Source organism: Mesoplodon densirostris, chromosome 6 (genome assembly GCF_025265405.1).
Source record: "Mesoplodon densirostris isolate mMesDen1 chromosome 6, mMesDen1 primary haplotype, whole genome shotgun sequence".
Lineage (NCBI taxonomy): Eukaryota > Metazoa > Chordata > Mammalia > Artiodactyla > Ziphiidae > Mesoplodon > Mesoplodon densirostris.
The window spans coordinates 8,506,229-8,527,213 of record NC_082666.1 but is presented as its reverse complement, the minus strand read 5'-3'; the positions used below and the strand labels follow the sequence as shown (position 1 = coordinate 8,527,213).

The 20,985-nt window shown below is 44.0% G+C and overlaps 1 protein-coding gene and 1 non-coding gene across 2 annotated transcripts in view; one reads left to right on the top strand and one right to left on the bottom strand.

Moving 5' to 3' along the window:
- GARNL3 (GTPase activating Rap/RanGAP domain like 3) overlaps positions 1-20,985 on the top strand; it is a 130,894-nt gene that overhangs the window by 9,988 nt on the left and 99,921 nt on the right. Inside the window, exon 2 of the mRNA XM_060101175.1 lies at positions 10,206-10,275. Coding sequence (XP_059957158.1) covers positions 10,206-10,275 — 70 coding nt within the window. The remainder of the gene's footprint in view (positions 1-10,205; positions 10,276-20,985) is intronic.
- On the bottom strand, positions 15,641-15,713 carry TRNAG-UCC (transfer RNA glycine (anticodon UCC)). Its single transcript has one exon. It is a non-coding gene; the product is annotated as a tRNA-Gly (tRNA).

Sequence of the window (20,985 nt, the reverse complement as noted above, 5' to 3'; positions counted from 1 at the left end):
TCACTCATTATTAAATAAAACCCCACTAAGAGCTAACTCTGTACCAGGTATTATGTTACAAGCTAAGGATTTTTCATTGAACAAAACCAACAGAGAACCTGCCACTGTGAAGCTTATATTTTAGTAGGGGAGGCAGATGTTAATCCAATACCCTCTTTGTAATTTCTAACCTGGGGGTGGAGGTGGGGTCAGGAAGAAGAAGGAGTTTGGAGGGCTCATTCCAGGTCCTAAGATGAGAAGATGCTCAGCACGTTGAAGGCAATGAAGAAGGGCATGGTGGCGGGAGTGCTGAGACAGGGCGAGCAGGCCAGACAGGACAGCTGGCCGGGGGTGTGGAAGTGATGGTACGGAAATTAAAAAGAAGTGAAAGGGTGAAGATGGAGGACCAGCTGGTGGAAAGTAAAGTGTGATGGATTTCAGTTCAATGTAGAAAAAACTGTTGGACAGGAAGAATGGAATGCCCTGGGGCATACTGTTTCTTTATCACTAATAGTGTGTAAGTAGAGACTTGCTGGCTATATTTCAAGTACCTGGTAGAGAATACACTATCACAGATACCAGACTGGACACCAAATGACCCTTAAGTCTCTGGACCTGGAAGTCTCTGGACGTCTCTGGAAGTCTCTTCTACCCTAAGATCCTATGCTGAGGTGGCAGGAAGACTGACCAGGCTATTGTAGGGATCTGGGTATCAAACAGTGAGGACCCATGAGATGAAGGACTAAGCTGGCTAAATATGGGAGATGATCACTGAGGAAATGTCCGACCATGGGGGAATGGAGAATCAGTGGGATAGTGATAGAGCAGGAGACTACAGAGCACCGTGAGTGATACAGGTATCAATGTGTACAAATCTCAAGTGCCAATTGCTCAAAGAAGCTAGCTGCAGGGAGATAGGCACGGTATGGTGTACATTTGTGTAAAATTTAAGATCATGCTAAACAGTACGGCATATGGTTTATGACTACATAGTACAAATATTAAAAGCAAGCAGGGAGTGCGAACCAAATTATTTAGTGATTGTTTCAAGGGAGAGAGAGATGAAAATGAGATCAAGGAGAGGTACACAGGGGTTTCAACTGTATCTATAATGTTCATTATATTATTCTCTATTTTTCTGCATCTTGAAGAAATAAGACAAATTAGAGAAGAAATCCAGGTGCTTCTTACATATAGCTAGGTTTTGAGAACCAGAGTCAGTGCTTCTCAAAGTTCAGTGTGCATTTGAATCCTCAGGGGATCTTGTTAAAATGCTGATTCTGTCTCATTAGGTCTGGGATAGGGCCTGAGGGTCTGCATTTCTAACCAGCTCAGGGAAAAGGACCGCTCTGAGTAGTGAGCGTCGGAATGACCTTGGTGTTCTCTAGGATTCTCGCTGCCCACAGGACTGTTCGGAAGTGCCCACTCTGGACAGCATTCCTCCCTTCAGGGTCTGGGTACAGTTGGGGGCAGTCTGGGAATCTCAGCAGAGAAGCTTTGAGAACTTGGGAAGGCACACTTTGGAGGGATTTCTCCAAAGAAGTTAAATCGACAGGTGATCCAGGGAGGTACGCGGCAACATATGTTGTCTGCTGATTTTTTTTCCTTAAATACGTTTCTGTTTAACACTTTGTGGTCATGCACATGCAGGTATCCTGTGGAGCATTGTTTCCCAAACCAAATTGTACTCTGAGCTAGAAATCCCTTTAGTCTTGACGTTATAGGAAAGGAGAAGCCAAGGTCGCTAAAGATTGGGGAGGGAGGGAGCAGATGTGTGGACATTACACTTTGCAGGAATCGTTTTCTAGGTAGCAGCTCCCAGGTTTCTGGATGGTGGGTCTTGAACTGAGCAGAGTGACAGGCCTCTCATATCCCGAGATGGCATATGCTACTCAAGAAGGAAACAAAAGAGGCTGTTGTACAGTTTACCAAATTTGCTATACACAGGTGTGATGTGCTTGCACAAAGTTTTTGTTCCTGTGAAGTCCGATGTCCTTTATATTTTCCCACCGCGCCGTAAGTGCTATGACAGCAGGGAGCACACGTCTCAGGTTTAGCACCTGGCCCAGCACCTGGGACCTCACAGGTGCTCAGGAACTGTTTATGGAATGAGTGAATGAATTTCAACTCAGATACAGGTTTTTTTTTAATTAACCTTTTTATTTTGAGAACATAATAGATTCATATGCAGTTATAAGAAATAACACAGAGAGATCCCAGGTACACTTTACCCAGTTTCCCCCAATGGTAACATCTGGCATAACTATAGTAAAGCATCAATCACAGCCAGGAAATTGTCAGTGATCTATTGGCCTTAGATTTCCCCAGAGTCACATGCAATCTTATCACGTGTGTAGGTTCATTTCTCCACCACCACAGATAAGACACAGACATGGCTCCATCACCACAGAGTCCCTTATGCTGCCCTTTTATAACCACACCCACCTCGCTCTATAATTTTGTCATTTCAAGAATGTTGTATAATAGAATCACACAGTAAGTAATCTTTTATGGTTGGCCTTTTCCACTCCGCACCGTTCCCTGGACATTCATCCAAGTTGTTGTATCTGTCAGTAGTGTGTTCCTTTTCCTGGCTGAGGGATATTCCGTGGTGGGCATGCACCACAGTTTGTTTATCCATTCACCCTTCCAAAGATTTCTAGGCTTTTTCTAGCTTGGAGCTATTATGAATAAAGCTGCTATGAACATTTGTGTATAGGTATTTGTGAATATATTTTTTCATTTCTCTGGGATAAATGCCCAAGAGTGCAAGTGCTGGGTCATATGGTAACTGCATATTTAATTTTATAAGAAACTGCCAGCTGGTTTCCAAAGAGGCTTGGCTTACCTTGTACATTCCCACCCACAGTCTATATATATATATATTTTTAAAATAAATTTATTTATTTTATTTTTATTTTTGGCTGTATTGGGTCTTTGTTGCTGCACGCAGGCTTTCTCTAGTTGTGGCGAGCGGGGGCTACTCTTCGTTGTGGTGCACATGCTTCTCATTGCTGTGGCTTCTCTTGTTTCAGAGCATGGGCTCTGGGCGCGCGGGCTTCAGTAGTTGTGGTGCATGGGCTCAGTAGTTGTGGCTCATGGGCTCTAGAGCACAGGCTCAGTAGTTGTGGCTCACGGGCTTAGTTGTTCTGCGGCATGTGGGATCTTCCCGGACCAGGGCTTGAACCCGTGTCCCCTGCATTGACAGGCGGATTCTTTTTTTTTTTTTTTTTTTTTTTTTTTTGCGGTATGCGGGCCTCTCACTGTTGTGGCCTCCCCCGTTGCGGAGCACAGGCTCCGGATGCGCAGGCTCCGGACGCGCAGGCTCAGCGGCCATGGCTCACGGGCCCAGCCGCTCCGCGGCATATGGGATCCTCCCAGACCGGGGCACGAACCCGTATCCCCTGCATCGGCAGGCGGACTCTCAACCACTTGCGCCACCAGGGAGGCCCTGGCAGGCGGATTCTTAACCACTGCACCACCGGGGAAGTCCCCACCCACAGTCTATAAGTGGTCCAGTTGCTCCATGTCTTCGCCAAAGTTTGGTATGGTTGCTGTTTTTTATTTAGAGATAGAATTCCAAGGGCACTGGTACAGATTATTATTGAAAGGAGCCTTGCAATGAGTTACTGTGGTAACTCTTGTGAGACTTTAGTAATAGCAGAGAACCTGGTAAGTTCCAGGGACACCTCTCTTTGTCCAGAAACTTAGTAGACACATAAATACTGTAGGAGGAATGCATTCTAGAATGTTAGAGAAGTGAGGATTAGAATGAGAAAGATGACTGACTAATGGTGGGAGGTAACGTCAAATATACCCAAAGATATGTCAGAATATCTAACGGCAGATGGGGGGTGGAGGAGGGAAAGGAGAAAAGGGGGCAGAAACCCACCTGCGTTCAAGTAGAGCAAAGGCCAGCAGAGGTTATCATTAATTCATGACTCATTAATTCAACAAATATTCATGGAGCAGCCTGCTATGAGCCAGGCATTCTGAGACACATGGGACATGGTCATGACTGAGGTCGGTAAGGTCCCTGACAGTTAGAATAACCAACATTTATTTATGTGTCAGGTGTTGTGCTAAGCACCTATGATATCTTTTAATCCTCCCACAGAGACAGATGTTATTTTAAGCCCATGTTACAGATGAGGAAACAAGCTCAGAGAGGGTAAGTAACTTGCCTGGGGCCACAGAGCTAGAGTGCCATGGAGCTGACATTCAAATCCAGGCATGTCTGACCACCTTATGGTTGGTGGAACTTGCTAAGGGATGGTAAACTTAAGATCCTGGTACAGGAGCACCTGGTACTGTGACCCCAGAAGCACAGTTGGGGAACAAGATGCTGTCTGGAGCCAGAATCCAGGGGCTCAGATTTCCTGGGACTCTTTTTTTTTTTTTTTTTTTTTTTTTGCTGTACGCGGGCCTCTCACTGCCGTGGCCTCTCCCGTTGCGGAGCACAGGCTCCGGACACACAGGGTCCGCGGCCATGGCTCGCGGGCCCAGCCGCTCCGCGGCATGTGGGATCCTCCGGGATCGGGGCACGAACCCGCGTCCCCTGCATCGGCAGGTGGACTCCCAACCACTGCGCCACCAGGGAAGCCCTCCTGGGACTCTTACACTCTAGAAATCCTCTTGCTTACTTCCTACTTCCTAGTGTCTGAAATCTCTTCAAAAGGGGACAGGATTCTTCCATTTCATCATTAGAAGTTAATGTATAATTGCAGCTCTGCTTTTTTGTGTCACTTATCTTCAGAAGGAGAGACAACTGCTCCCTTATGTGCAATAAGCTATTCTCGTACCTGTTGTTAGGAGGCCCGGGGCTACTTCCAAGCCTAAATCTGTAGTCTGGCACATTTTTCAGCTTCTCTGTCCCTCAAATAGGGGGATCCCATCCATCTGTCTATTACAAACTGCTTATCAAGGGGGCGGAGGTGTTGTCCTGGCGCTCCTGACATGGAGCTCTGCTGTTGGTAAGCCTGTTGCTTTTCACAAATTCTCTCTGCTGATCCAGGAAGAATACCGGTCTTCCATTGGCTTTAACTCTTCCAGCAGGGCTGGAGGTGACTGAGGCCCGGAATAGTGGGGTCTGGCAGTTGTTAGGGTCAGTCACTAATCTCTGGGCCACTTGAGTAAGGACCTGTATTGCTGAGTTTCAGCTTCCTTTTTTTCCCCTTTTTCAGTTTCCATAACTTTGACTCTTCGGAGGGAGTTGTCCTGCTTTCCAGGTCCCTGGCTTACATAATGGTAATTTTTCTAGCCTCTGTGTGGAGCTGGAAATCTTTGCTCTCATCCCAGGCCTTCTTTAGAGATTTAACATGATGGTCCTCAGCTCTGTGCATGCTCGCAAAGCGTGATCCAGCATCCTCTCACATTAATTTACTAAAACAGAAAGAGTTTCTATTTAGAGCCTAGACCATAGTCCCTGTGAGGAACTTGAACCCTCTGATTCTTTTCTGCACCTGCCTTGTTCTGGTGACATGCTCTTGGGTCCCAAGTATTTTCTAGGGGAGGTCGCACTGCTGACACTTTCAGGGAGAGGATGTCGTGCTGAGCTGTGATGCTGCCCTCAGCCCCGCCCTAGGAGGCTGCTTGGCCCCAGGTCTCCCTTTCCACCACAGGGGGAAAAAAGGCATCTTACATTTGGTAGTATATATAAGTCCATGCCACTCTCTCACTTTGTCCCAGCTTACCCTTCCCCCTCCCCATGTCCTCAAGTCCATTCTCTATGTCTGCATTGTAAAGCAATTATACTCCAATAAAGATGTTTAAAAAAAAAAAAAGGCATCTTCTTTAAAAGTTCTTTAAAAAGTTGGTAATCATGTATGCTGCACGCCCCTTCCCAGGGCTCTCTCTAACAACCGGAGAAGAATTCATACTAATAAAAAGAGCGATAATAATAGCTAGCATTTATTGAGTAGTTTTCATGTAATAGACGTTATGCTTAGAATAAATTTTTACCTGCTCTTTTTAGTGTATTCTTTATAACCCTATTAAGTAGGTGATACTATCAACCACATTTTATACATGTGGGAACTAATGCCTAGGGAGGTTAAGAACCCACATCTGTGACTGAAGCACTTGCCCTTAGGGACTATATGACACCTCCTCCCATTCATGGAAAACTTGATCAAGGCCTTGTCCTTCCTTATAAAAGTGCCGCAGAATGGCTAACAGGTTTCCCAGGGATTCCAGAGTCATCTGGGAGAGCAGTATTTTTCAAAACATTGTCTGTGAACCCCCTGCATCAGAATTCCCACCACTGCTTATTAAAATCGCAGTCAGGCTGAATCACAACCTCTGGGAATAAGGCCAGGGAATCTGCATTTTTAGAAAGCTCCCCCCCACACCCCCAGGGACTCTGCTGGACTCTAATAAACACTGCTATTTTCATTGGCATACTAATCACAGCTTATGGGTAGGCCTGAAACCAGCAAAAGGGATTGGTGAGGCTCTAGGGCAGGGATTGGGCAATCTTTCTATAAAGGGCCAGAGAGTAAATAGTTTGGGCTTTGCAGGCCCTACAGGTCTCTGTTACAACTCCTCGACCCTGCCATAGAAACACAAAAGCAGCCACAGACAGCCTATCACCAAAGGGCGTGGCTGTATCCCAATAAAACTTAGTATTCAAAAACAGGCAGTGAGAGGCCAGAGCTTGCTGACCCCGATAGTCATCCTGGCCCACCAGCCCTCTGACAACCCCTTTTTTGTGGGGCTTATTCTTACACTACTTTCTGTTACCTACAGAGAGCTGTACCCATGAAATTAAAATCACCTGTTGTAACAGATAAACCTTGAGTCTTAGTGGCTTCAAGCAATAAAAGTTCTTTCTCATCTCACAGTCCAGTGAGGGTGTGCCTACTTAGGATATTCTGTGTGGTCATTTAGGGACCAGGACTCCTTCGTGGTGTGGCTTCACCCCTCTTGGTCCTCACAGCCATCCTCACAGCCAGTGGATGAGGAAAGAGAGCAAGGATTATTCATGGGAAATTTGTATGGGCATCGTCTGGAAGAGGTACCCATCATTTCTACCCACATTTCACTGGCCAGAATTCTTATTGTTTGGGGTCCAGAAACAGTGATTTCTCAAGCTTGTGAGGCCCTTGGTCTCGAGACTCTCTCTAGTCCCTTCTGTCTTTGTTTGAAATCCATCCAGTTCTAGCCCGGGCTCATCTCTTCCTTGAAAAAACCTTGCTAAGTTCAGCCAGTAGGAGCCAGCCCACAGGTTCACTGTGACCTGTTGAGCCACGTTCCTTAGAGCTGCAGGCTCAGAAGACACAGGTCTACCTCCTCAGTTACTGTAGGTGCAAGTTTTATCACCAGTTTGCTACTCTACAACCTAGATCTCTGTCTCTCCAGCCTCTGAGATGCATTTCCTCCCTGGCTGCTGCCTGCCTGTGAAGCCTGTGCCACATATTTTAGGTTGTTGTCATGGTAGTAACACCCCACTGCAAGATACCGACTTCTGTCTAGTTCAGGTAGCACAGCGGCTTTCACAGGTAAACCCAAACTCTACATGATTAACACAACTAACTGTTTATTTCTTGCTCACAGCATATTCTAATACAGATGTTCTTAAAGGTATGACCTTCCACTTGGTTTTTTCCTTCTTGAAGCTCTGCCTTTCTCTGGGCCCTTACGGTCCTCTCCACCCTGCTGGCCGCAGGGCAGGAGGGCAGGCGCTTCCCATGGGATCCCACAGGCACATCACTTTGGTCTGTATTCTCTTGGCCAGAAATCAGGCATATGGTCACAGTCACTGCAAGAGGGGCTAGGAAATGTAGTCTAGCGACAAGCCCCAGGGGAACAGGAAATAGGTTTTGGTGTGCACGTAGGCATATCTGCCTCTTGGGTCAGGACTGTCTGGACTGATGGAGTACCGTCCGGGGGCTTATCGGGAAGAAGGTCAACAGGTGGCCTGCCTTGGTGCTCACGAGGGGCGTTATCAGGCAGCAGCTAGTGAGATCTGAAAGATGTGCAAATATCTTCACAAACGCAACAAACGTTTACTGCATGTCCACCCTTTGCTCTGGCAGTGGGCCAGACTCTGGGGACCTGGAGGAAAACAAAAACTCCCCTTGGAGCTTGGGGTGATCCCCCTAAACACAACCCTTGTGCTGCTGGGTGCCAAGGGGCCAGAGAGCCTGGGGACAGAGGAGGGGAGTGGGGTGGGTTTTTTAACATGGCTGGTTTGAGTGCCTCCTGCCGCCCTAGAAATGCATCCTGTATAGTTCAGCCTGCCAGCCACCATTAGCAAGCGCTGTCTCTGCAGTGCATCGGATGAAATGTAATTAGAGGGGAAAAGGGCAGCCGATAGCTGATGTTCTGTTTATCTTTCTTGGTTGTTTTCCTAGGACATTGTTTTCCCTCTATGAGGCTTCTAAGGAGGTGGTTGCTCCAGGATGTAGGGTCGTCACCTTTTTTGTGTTTGTTTCTGGCTGTTGGCAAAGTTAGGGAGCTGGCACTGTGTCTTGGACCCCCCTCTGTGGTGCTGAGGACGGCACAGGGAGGGACCCAGAGCCCGGCATCCTTGCTTTTTTCATATTGTTGGCCATTTGGGTTAGAAGCCGCTGCTGCTGCGGTTGGTGACTGCATCATGGGCCTGACTTAACTGATGAGGTGGGCTGAGGTCTGGGCAGACAGTGCTCAGTCAACAGCCATTGAGCATCGGCTCCGTGCCCGACCTCTGTCCAAGCCCGTGGACACCTCCCTCCCTGGAGTCCACTCCCTCTCGGTAACTCAGGGCGCCGGGGAAGGATCTTGAAACTGTTATGTAAGGCAATGGCAGTATTCTCCAGGAGCGTTTTCAAAAAGGGCTAAGAAAATGGGCATAGAGAACATAGCTAATAGTGCAGCAGGCCACGGAGGGAAGTTTTTACATCTCTTTCAGAGATTTTTCAGTAGAAAATCATGTCACTAGAAGCAGGAAGGTAGCCTGGGTAAATATCTAGGACACCCTTCCAAGCCGCATTCATTAATTTGTCACATGGTTTCAGCTAAGGCAGTGAGGACTACAAAAGGTTAAATCTCTCCTATACGATGAACTCAGCCATCCCTGTGAAATGGAGGACACGGAATACCATTAGACTCTCTAATCTCATTTCTTTCTTGCTGTCCTTCTTGGAGCCTATCGAATAGTGACCTGGCAGAGAGTCAGTTCTGTGGACGTGAAACATCCGAGTCAGTCTCTTTCTGAACGTGCCAACAGGGCTGTAATTTAGAAAATGTAGCCTACCTTTTAAGGAAGGATGAAAAGGTACTAAATGCACCTTTCTTTGCATGTTAGATCCCAAATATTTGGGATATATTAAACACGTAATTTCTGGGGAATTTTATTTTCTGTTTTATTAGAGTATTTGCATGACATATTAGAACCAACTTATTAAAACTGTTTGTATTTGTGGATCTCTGGTGGTTTCATGAGTACTGCTTGAGGTCCTATATATGCCAACTATTCAATAAGATGTGTCTTTTGAGTGTGTAACTATGCATTCAAGATGCAAATGCAGTAACAGTTTTGCCCTTGCTTTAATTACTCTTCCTCAACAACGCATGTGATTTTTCTTATCGGATTTAAGCCTTTTCTGAGGGGAGGGGGTAGGAAAGTATTAGCTACTGCCATGTAAGAAAAACTAAATATACTTGGAAGTTGGAATTTTACATTTTTCTGTTAGTCCTAGTCTTTTTCCATATTGTCATGTTGTCATAAATTAAAGGGGAGGGCGTGGGGCCTACCAGGATTTTGAAGGGGTTTTTTTCCTCCTATAAAGTTTATGTCTCCTGTATAGCATCCCATAATGCTGGTTATTTTTATGCTGAATATTTGGGACAAAGAGCCTCTCTTAAACGAAAGATAATTGCAAGCTTTGTCCCTTGCCTCAAGTTTACTGCAGGGTTTCTGTCCTCGTTGGTTATACAAAATGAAATTATAAACCACCAGTAGCCTGGGAGATGTCAATCGATTCCAAATGACTAAATATTTAATTCAATCATTGCCTATACTTCCAGGGATGACTCGGGTGTTTTTCTTCTTACTGAGGGCTCCATGAACGCCCGGCTCTGCAATGGCTGCTGAGGACTGTGTCTGTTGCAAGGAGGCTCCCCTGCAGTGAGGAGCTGGGCAAGCCTGTTCCATAGCAGCCCTTTTTGCAAATGGTAGTGGATTTTTGCAGAAGGTTTGTGGCCAGATCGCTATGTATAATACTGATGAAGCATTTTTGTTCCAGCTCTGTCTCGGAAGACCTAGGCTGTAGACGTGGGGATTTCAGTAGGAAACATTATGGATCTGTGGAGCTGGTAAGTTTACACTGTCTGTTCAGTGGTAGAACATTGATTTTGATTTAGAGAGGATCGCCAAGCTCTTCAGATCTTTTGTTGTATATTTACTGTTAGACCATGTGAGTACAGTATAAGGACTGGATGGGAATGAATGACTACTGAAAGGCTATAATAATTTGATCATCTTTATCTGTGTGTTTTTACTGTTACGTACTTTTAATCTGTGTCTTTCAGTGTGTTAAAACATGTGGCTTGGTATTTTTCTCTGTTAATGGTGTTATATAATTAAATAAAATCATTTATGAATTAAGAAAGGTAGCATTTGTTTTTATGTTATCTTGTTCCTAAAAGTTTCTAAATCTAGTTTTTGAGGTTTAAATATTATTGTAATACATATTCTGATTTTTCTGTCCCTTTGCTCTCTGGGTACGTGATAGGAGTTAGAATATTTATGAGCTCTTTTTTTTCCTGTTAAAAGTATATGTGTTGGGCTAGATAAATGACTGTGATAGGTAATAGATATCTGGAATGAAAATATCCATATTTCCCTTAATGAGAGAAATTGGGGATTGTGTTATGATTTTTTTTAATTGTATGCTTTCATTTTAAAAGAGGCATAATGAAGGCATATCATAGCCTCAATTTTTTAAAAAACAGAATTATGAGTTCTTTTCCCACAAGAAAAGAACAAATTGCATGGAAATTTGAATAAATTTTCAGGAAAATGTGCTCATAAGATTCTCTTGGTTATTAAAACATTAAATTTATTATTTCTATCTATTTACAAAAACTGAGTTGATGGGATCCATTTGTATAGTACCCAGTTATCCCCAATTAATATAAGCTGCATTCTTGCAGGGTTTAAAAAGTAAAAAAAAAATTATGCCAGAATCATGTGCCAGTAGCATTCTACTTGAATTCAAGCACATATTACAGGTTTGACTGTGTACCTGCCCCAGGTATATTCCTGAAAATATGCATTAAGTAAAAGATTTGGTCCTTGTTCTTAAGGCGCTTACTGTCCTCCAGCTGGGCAGATAAGATATACATGATATATCTAAAGAATGAATTTAGTCACATAAAAGATGCACTGGTTGATTCAATCAATGCCTGTTCTGTGTGAGTCACTGGTGACACCACGCCAACTCAGACCACCGCCTCTCCTGAAAGAGCATGTGTATAACTATAATTCAGAGTGGGAATTGGTAAATATTGTGAGAAGCACACAGATAGGCCCTGGTGGGGGTTGGGAGAAGGAGGGAGCGACCCATTCTAGCCAGGCATCTCAGGGAAGCAGCCTGGAAGGCCTTATGGGGGCTGTGGGATGTGGGTTGGTGGCAAGGAAGACAGACAGTAGATATTTGCACACAGCAAGATTCTTGGCAGTGATGATTCGAAGGGCAGCAAGCAAATGGTCCTGCCCAGCAGAGAGGGTAGGGCAGCAGAGCGTAGTGGTTACACAACAGCTAGGCTTTGGACTCAGACAGGCCTGCGTTCACATACCAGTTCCATCACTTATTATCTTTGTAAACATCTCTGAACCCCAGGGGTGCCTAAGAGCTTGTGCTCTGAAGTCATTCTTGTTTCATCATTTACTAGTTGTATGATCTAGAACTTCTTTGAGCCTCAGTTTTCTCATCTATGAAATGGGGTTTATTAATATTATCTACCTTATAGGGTTGTCAGGAGGATTAAATGAGATGATGCACATAAGCACAGTCCCTGTTAACTAGCTATAACAGCAAAGATGAAATTTGGTAGCAAAAGTAGGATGTTGACTCTTAGGTAAAGACTTGAACGTGATCTAATGAGTATGGAGCTCTGTAAACAATGAGAGTGGTGTCTGGGGGAGACAACGTAGGTGTGTAGGATGGACCCTTTATAGACTTGTGGAAGTCGCAGAATATGAGACTGGGAATGTACTTCAGAGCAGCAGTTTCAAGCTTGAACAGGCATCAGAATCACCTGGAGAGTTTATTAAAACAAATTGCTGGATCCCACCCCCAGAGTTTCAAGTTCAGTAGGTTGGGGTTAAACCAGATTTTGCACTTCTAACAAGCTCCCAGATGATGTTGATGCTGCTGGTGCCAGGACCACCCTTGAAGAAACCCTGCCTTACTGAATCCTAGACTAGGCATCAGTTATCCCCAGCCTGATGAGGCAGCTCACTGAGCAAAAGTTCTTCAATCCATCTGTTCAGGTTTTTACTCTAGAGCCATGACTCTGTGTGTGTGTGTGTGTGTGTTTATAACTTTTTAAATATTATAAAGTAACTTTTAAATACATTTTAAAATTCCACGTGTAATTTCACCATCTTGCAGAAAGTATTTTCATCTCCTTTGGTACCTTCCAATTTTTATAGCTCCAAAGCCATTTCTACATGGCTGTAATCAAATTATACATTTACTTTCACATTCCTCTTTTTTCATTTAACTGTATTTTGTAACTATCTTCTTGTTATGTAGTCTTTGAAGTTACCATTTTAATTGGTGCATGATAGCCCAACAAGGTGATAAACAATTATCTGTGGAACAGTTTCCCTCCTTTTGTAAAATCAGGTTGTTTCTGGTTTTCCCACGTTAGAAATGACATGCGCTAGAGGCTGCAATGGTTGGGAAAGATGCAATAAGCAAGTTCCAGTTGTGCCATCTGAGGATCTCTTGAAATTCAGACTCCAGTGTGTTAAGGGAGGAGACATTTTCTCTCACCTATGAACGGCAGAGTATTATTAAATTAAAAACCATTTTATGCATCCTAAGTTCATGAGAAAGCGAGTTGAATTTTTCTTACACCTGGTTTGACGAATATTGTTGGGAACCCAATCGATCTTGGGCGTCCTGGAACTCAGACTTTGTAGAGAGGTCCTTAGGATTCTGTAAAATTGAAATTTTAGCATAAACTTCTTCTGACCTTCAGCAAATTAGGTAGAAGTCCTTGTGAAGAAGGATATCGGCCATTCAAATCAGCAATGAGGGCAGATGCAGGGGCTTGGTTCCTAGGTTTCAACTGGGTATACATTTGGTGAGAGACTGTGGAGCTCAGATCTCTACTGACTCACAGGAGAGTTTCTCAGCCCTGATTCAACAGCTGTGTGTTGAAGTTCCCCGCCATGGGGCAGGCACGGTGCCGGGCACTGCGCGAGAAGGAAAAAACCAGTTGTTCTGCTCTCCTAGAGCTGGAGATAGTCTAGCTTTAGAAACCAATGGCCTCAAACTTTGAGTCTCCAGGCCATGTGTGTCTTGGCTGCCCCCAGCTGTGTTCCCTGCCTTAATCAGGGATGGTTTCCTCGCAAAGAACGGAGATCCACTGGGTCCAGCTCAGGTATAAAGTAATGCATGGAAAGGGTGTGGGTGAATCTCCCCAGAATGCAGTGCAGGAAGCACAGCTGGGCCCCATGTGACTGGGAAGCCATCAAGCAGCTATTCTCATTTCTCTCCAGTCCCTGTGATTTCTCAGCTTCACTCTTCTCTGCGTGTTGATACCAATCTCCTCTCTGCACGCCAGCTTCCCCGAAAGCACAGTTGCCTCTCTCCAGTCCATTTTTTTCCCAGCAGCGGTGGGTTTTTTTTAATACTTCTTTTTATCATGGTAAAATATACACAACATAAAATTTACCATTTTTAAGTGTACCATTCAGGGCCATTATGTACATCCACAGGATTATGCAACCATCACCACTATCCACTTTCAGAACATTTTTCATCATCCCAGGTAGATACCGTACCCATGAAACAATGATTCCCCCCACTCCCCAGCCCCTCGCAACCTCTGTTCTATCTTCTGTCTCTGAATTTGCCTATTCTACATATACATGTAAGTGGAATTATACAGTTTTTGTCCTTTTGTGTATGATTTATTTCACTTGGCATAATATTTTCAAGGTTCATCCATGTTGTAGCATGTATCAGAATTTCATTCCTTTTTATGGCTGAATAATGTTTCATCATGTGTATATACCGCATTTTGTTTATTCACCTATTGATGGATGCTTGGGTTGTTTCTACTTTTTAGCTATTGTGGATAATGTTACTGTGAACATTGTTATACGAGTATGTGCTTGAGTCCCTGCTTTTAATTCTTTTGGGTATATTAACTAGGAGTGGAATTGCTGGATCTTATGGTAATTCTATTTTTAACTTTTTGAGGCACTCTCAAACTAGTCTCAAAGTGGCTGCACCATTTTACATCATTCCCACAGCAGTGCTCCAGGGCTTCAGTTCCTCCACGTTCTCACCAACACTTGTTATTTTCCTTTTTTTTTTTTAATAGCCATCCTAACAGGTATGAAGTAGTATCTCATTGTTGTTTTGATTTGCCTTTCACTAATGATTAATAATGTTGAGCATCTTTTCATGTGCTTATTGGCCATTTGTAAATCTTCTTTGGAGAAATGGTATTCAAGTCCTTTGCCCATTTTTAAATTGGGTTGTTTGTTTTGTTGTTGTTGAGTTTTAGGAGTTCTTAATATAGTCTGAATATTAATCCTTTATCAGATATATATGATTTGCAAATATTTTCACCTATTATGTGGGTTGTACTTTTATTCTGTTGACAATGCCCTTTGATGCACAAAAGTTTTTAAATTTTCATGAAGTCCAGTTTATCTGGTTTTTTCTCTTGTGGCCTGTGCTTTTGGTGTTTGTATCCAAGAAATCATTGCCAAATCCAGTGTCATGAAGATTTCCCCCTATGTTTTCTTCTAAGAGTTTTATAGTTGTAGCTTTTACATTTATGTCTTTGATCCACTTTGAGTTAATTTTTGTATATGGTATAAGGTAAGGGTCCAACTTCATTCTTTTGCATGTGGATGTTCAGTTTTCCCGGCATTATTTGTTGAAAGGACTGTCCTTTTCCCATTTAATGGTCTTGGCATCCTTGTCGAAAATCAATTGATCATGTATACAGGGTTAATTTCTAGGATTTCTCTTCTGTTTCATTGGTTTATATGTCTGTCTTTATGCCAGAGTGATGTTTTTAAATGTTGACCACACAATGTCTTTTCTTTCTTAAATCCCTTCTGTGGCCCATTGCACTGCAAGCCCAGACCTTTTACAAAGCCCTACAAGATCCTGCGTGATCCCTGTTCTGCCTTCCTCTCCCACCGTCTCTCATGCTACTCACCGTGCTTCAGTGGCCTGATTTTGGTCTCTAGAACCATTTGAGTTCCTCCCTGTCCTTTGCCCTTACTATTCTCTCTTCCAGCTGTTCTCTAACTCAGCATCCTCTTTATTTTCTTAATGGTGTTTATCACAATTGATTTTTTTTTAATACTTATTTGGCTGTACCGGGTCTCAGTTGTGCCATGCGGGATCTTCGCTGAGGCATGTGGGATTTTTTTTAGTTGCGGCGTGCAGGATCTTTAGTTGCTGCATGCGGGATCTAGTTCCCTGACCAGGGATCGAACCTGGGCCCCCTGCATTGGAAGAGCGGAGTCTTAACCACTGGACCACCAGGGAATTCCCACAATTGATATTTATTTGTTTACTAACTACTCTCTCATCCACTAGAGGTGAGGGTGGGAACCATGTCTGCCTTGTTCATTGTTGGATTTCTAGGCCCTGGCAAGGCCCTGGCACATACAAAGTTCTCATTCACTGTTTCGTATTACTAAATTGATTTCTAGTCCCCCAATCCCCTGGTCTTGCAGCCCTTTTGCCCCTCATAGTCATAGGGTGAAGGGTTCATTCTTGGACCCTAATTTCTTGGATTCGGGTATCTATCCCTGATTCAAACAGTTGAGTTCAGGGTAGTGGGATCATGGGGTATAAACGTGGCCTCCTAGACCCACATCCTTAGCAAAGTTTGTGGATAGGGCAGATTCTCTCTGAAAAGGATATAGAGAAAAATCAGTTTCAAAGAGCATGAGCTGGGAAGGAGGCCTCACATGTGTCTGCAATATTTCCTCTTATAGTAGATGATTTAAAAGCTCCAACTATAAGCACCTGGCTAAAATGTCATCCTCTGCCAGTGGACTATTATCTCTGACACTTTTTTTAATCCCATAAACAATGATATGGATTATAAACTCTCTAAAAATAGGAATCATGGCTCTTTATTTACCACTGTGTCCCTCATACCAACCACAATGCTTAGCATTAGTAACTTAGTAAATATTAATTGAATGAATGAATGGTTCAATTTGGTTGGAATTAGAGAGTAACCTAACCTGTCAAAAATAAAGACGGGGGCTTCCCTGGTGGCACAGTGGTTGAGAGTCCGCCTGCCGATGCAGGGGACACGGGTTCGTGCCCCGGTCCGGGAAGATCCCACATGCCGCGGAGCGGCTGGGCCCATGGGCCATGGCCGCTGGGCCTGCGCGTCCAGAGCCTGTGCTCCGCCACGGGAGAGGCCACAGCAGTGAGAGGCCTGCGTACCGCAAAAAAAAAAATAAAATAAATAAAATAAATAAAATAAAATAAAGAAGGAAAAACGAGCTTCTTTGATCCCCCCCTCCCCAGTATAGACTCATCAGCTTGCAGTGCATTCCATCTGAAACATATGCCATTTTTCTTCCTGATGAATTGAAAGTCTGGTCTGTCGTGGCAGCATTCTAAGCAAGGCACAGCTATTACCCCATCGACCATTCTTCTTTACTTTATATCGAAATCTGTCAGGATAAGATTGTTTGTAGTTTTTACTGATCTTTCCTTGGCCTTTGACTCAATGGGTAAGAAACTGATGTGTTACAAATGATAAGTGGTATGGGCGCCATATGGACCTCTCCCCTGCCCAGTCCAGCCACTGATCCTCATATAACCCCACATCTGGATACTTCTGGGGAAGCCACAATCTGCAGGTAATTTCAAGTCTGGATAAAACAGGGTGGTATATTGTCCATTCCTTTTAAAACTTGTACCCTAATGACTCAAGCCTGCATTTGGATCAGCTGCATGTTCCCCTGGTATGTCAGAGAGACACATATAAATGCGACTCTGTGAGGGTAGCATGGGTTTGTTGTTATGAGCTCAGGGTGGCCTCAAAGGACGTCTGGCTGTACTGAGCACAACCAAAAGAGGGGTTTATCATGAGCTTGGTTGGCATCTGCAGATTTTAACATTTGAGGTTTTGACTATGTGAAGATTTTTGAAGTCTGATATGTAGTAATTTGTATTTTTGCTCAGGCACAAACTTGAATTATGCCTGTGGGACTATTGTGCAGAAACACGACTCTTGGCTAATGAGTGATTTAGCTAGCTGCCTGCCCAGCATCCCTAATACTCTACAGGGTTGAGTAGGCTTTTTGTTTTCAGAGGCATTTTATGGGAGAATTATATTCTATGTAGTATCACTAAATTGAGAGATGAGTGAAGGTACCAGCATATTTCCCTTAGGAACATCAAAACATCAAGACTTCTACATTCTACAACTAGAATCATAATTTTGGCAGATGTTCTCTGATATTTAACTGGCTTATATTTAAGGCTTTGATAGCTGGTTGACTCATGTAGGTACTGCAAGGTGTAACATTCATCTGGAGTTGTCAGTGAGTTAACGTGGTTAAAAACTCTGGTGCTCTTTTTAATATTTTTGAGGCCTTTGTGGATGATCAGTAATGCCGACATGGAACATTTTCCAGGCTAAAATTATTGCAACCATTTTCAGTAATGTAGAACTTTAAGACCTTACTCAGATAATTATTTATGCATGAGAATGGAACCAGAAATCTTTTATTATGATTATTATTTTATTATTATTATTAGTTTTGCTGTTTACTGAATGCTTACTATGTACCAGTGACTGAGCTAAATACTTTAGAGGCATTTACCTATTTAATCCTCCCAAACAACTATAGGCAGTAGATGTTACTTGATTGCACCACACACTGTGGATGCTCAGAAGACATTTGTGGACATTGAATGGGTTCCCGTTTATCAGACGATCTCAGGGAGATCCCACGGCTAGTGAGTGTAGAGGCGACACTTAAGCCCAGGTCTGTCTGACTCCAGGAGCCCCTGTGCTTAATCTCTCAGTCTACGAGCCTGTGCTGTCATAGCCCTGCCACTTATAGGCTGTTTCCTAAGGCAATTGGACTGATTGTTAGAGCAAACATCTCTGGCCTCAATCAACAGCATAGAGTAGCTCTGCTTGAGGTTTTAGCTCAAATACATAATTTCGAACTCTCTTAGGTCCAAATCTTAACAAAAGCTTGATTTTAAGAAGAATGTTCATAAAGAATTACCTAAGAGATGTCCATGCCATAAATGGTTTAAATTTAATTTCTGGATTAGGCCCAACCATAAGGTAGCTGCAGACACTTGGCCTGCCTTTCTTGGCCCCTCTTAGTCTGGCTTTTCTTGATCTGTGCGTTGGTGTTACGCCTTTAACTTGCACTAATGGACAGAGCAGGAAGGAGCCATATGGATCTGGACGGTGCGTCTCTTGCAGGAAGGTCTTGAGGATTTTTCTCAGTCTGTCACACAGTGTCTCCTTTAAGAGGGCCTATGAGAAAAATTTTCCCGGGACCAAAAAGCAGCTTTGTTGTTATCCTTATAGGCAGTAGGAATCCTCTAAATGGCTGGCTGGGTTTTTTCCTCTTTGCATTGGCCTCTAGGAAGCTCAGGACTCTATTTATGGCTTGCTTCTAACAGCCTTAAAGGACTTTATAACATGCAGCCTAAACTTATTCTCTTGTTTTCAGGTTATTGACCCACACCTAATTTTCCCTTGTTCCGAATTTCTTCTGTATCTAATTTTCTCCTTTGAGTGAGATACATTTCAGTAAGCTGCTTTAAATCTCTTCTAAAAAATAAGGTAGGGGCTTCCCTGGTGGCGCAGTGGTTGAGAGTCTGCCTGCCGATGCAGGGGACACGGGTTCGTGCCCCGGTCCGGGAGGATCCCACATGCCGTGGAGCAGCTGGGTCCGTGAGCCATGGCCGCTGAGCCTGCGCGTCTGGAGCCTGTGCTCCACAATGGGAGAGGCCACAACAGTGAGAGGCCCGCGTACCACAAAAAAAATAAAATAAAAAATAAGGTAGAGCAAAAATTTTAAAAAAAAATCCGTATTCAGCTTCTAGCCCTTAACAGCATATCCTCTGTCCCCCATTGATGGTAGCTTAGTTTATAGAATGGTTTTGACCCTTGTCTCCTCCCTACCCTACTTTTTGATTAGTGCTTTCATGAAATATTTTCCTAGGATCAACAACACCTGGGGAGAATTAGCATCACCTGCCCAGCCGTTTGGTGACCACCTTGAGCACTGAGCCCTGTGTTAATGGTCTGGATAATTGGGGTCCAAAAATCTTCCAAATCAACTAGCTAAACACACACTGTAATCAGAATACCAGACAAGTCCTCCAACTTTTCCAGGCAAATCAACCCTGGAAACAGCCATTTCAATGATACTTCGCACCAGCGTGCTCTCTAGTTTCACAACTAGGACTGCAGACGCTCCACGCCCTCCTGGGTAGCACGGGCCTGGGTAGCTCACGCTGGGTTCCTCGTGGCCGCACAAGTCTCCCATTCCTCCCACGTCCTCCTCCGGGTGTCCCTCTCTGCTGCTGCGGTGCCCTCAGCTCAGCTCATGACCTCTGGCTCCTACACCTGCTGCTGGAACCCTGGGGTCTTTGTTCTGTGACTCCAGTGGTCTTCAGCTGGTGGGATATAGTACTCTGCTGGACTATTAAAATACTTTCAAATTTTGATCAATGTACAACAGTTTATATTTTGTGTACCCACAGCTACAAACTGTTAACATATTGTTTATTGGTTAATTCTTCACAGCAAACCTAGTTTTCTACCTTGATTGTGGTCTCTTGTATACTCTGGAGGTAAAATTCTCAAGTGTGTCTCAAACACCCAGTCTTTCTTAAGTGTCTGCTTGGTGATATCCGTTGCCTCTCACAACTTACTTGTGCCAAGGTGACCTCTGCCCTATGCCAGGTCCTGTCAGGTGCCCAGCTCAACTTTTAGTAAGACAGACCAGGCTAAGCCGTATGGATCGTCAGTTGTAGCAAAAATAAATTTTAAGCTTGATCAAAAATATATAATGTTGGGACTTCCCTAGTGGCGCAGTGGTTAAGAATCCGCCTGCCAATGCAGGAGACATGGGTTCGAGCCCTCGTCTGGGAAGATCCCATGTGCCGCGGAGCAGCTAAGCCCGTGTGCCACAACTACTGAGCCTGCATGCCACAACTACCAAAGCCCGCGTGCCTAGAGCCCATGCTCTGCAACAAGAGAAGCCACCACAACAAGAAGCCTGTGCACCGCAACGAAGAGTAGCCCCCGCTCGCCGCAACTAGAGAAAGCCTGCGTGCAGCAACAAAGACCCAATGCAGCCATAAATAAATAAATAAATTTATTTAAAATATATATATATAATGTTATATACCTTTGTATACTGCTCTTATGAATACAAAATATTTTCAGTTTTCTGAAAGGTATTTTTAAGAACCTGTGTTTACTTCTGAATTCAGGCAGGTCTACCATCAAAAATGTAGTACTTGACAGCCATGAACACAGACCCAAGAATTTGAAAAACACCCTTTTACTTCTTTTAATGCTGCTACCTTGAAAATGAATCTTATTTTTTGGCCAACCTTTCACCATGTGGGCTCTGAACAGTCATAGCTCTTTGTTAGACCCTCAGAACCAAGTCTAATGCTTTTAACTTATTAGCTGCCCCCTGGTAGGCAACTTGGGACAAATTTCCCTGGGGGTGTGGGACCCAGAGCATTTGAGGCTTCTTTCGGGTCTGTCTCAGCACCCCCAAGCTGAGACCCTTGTCTTCAG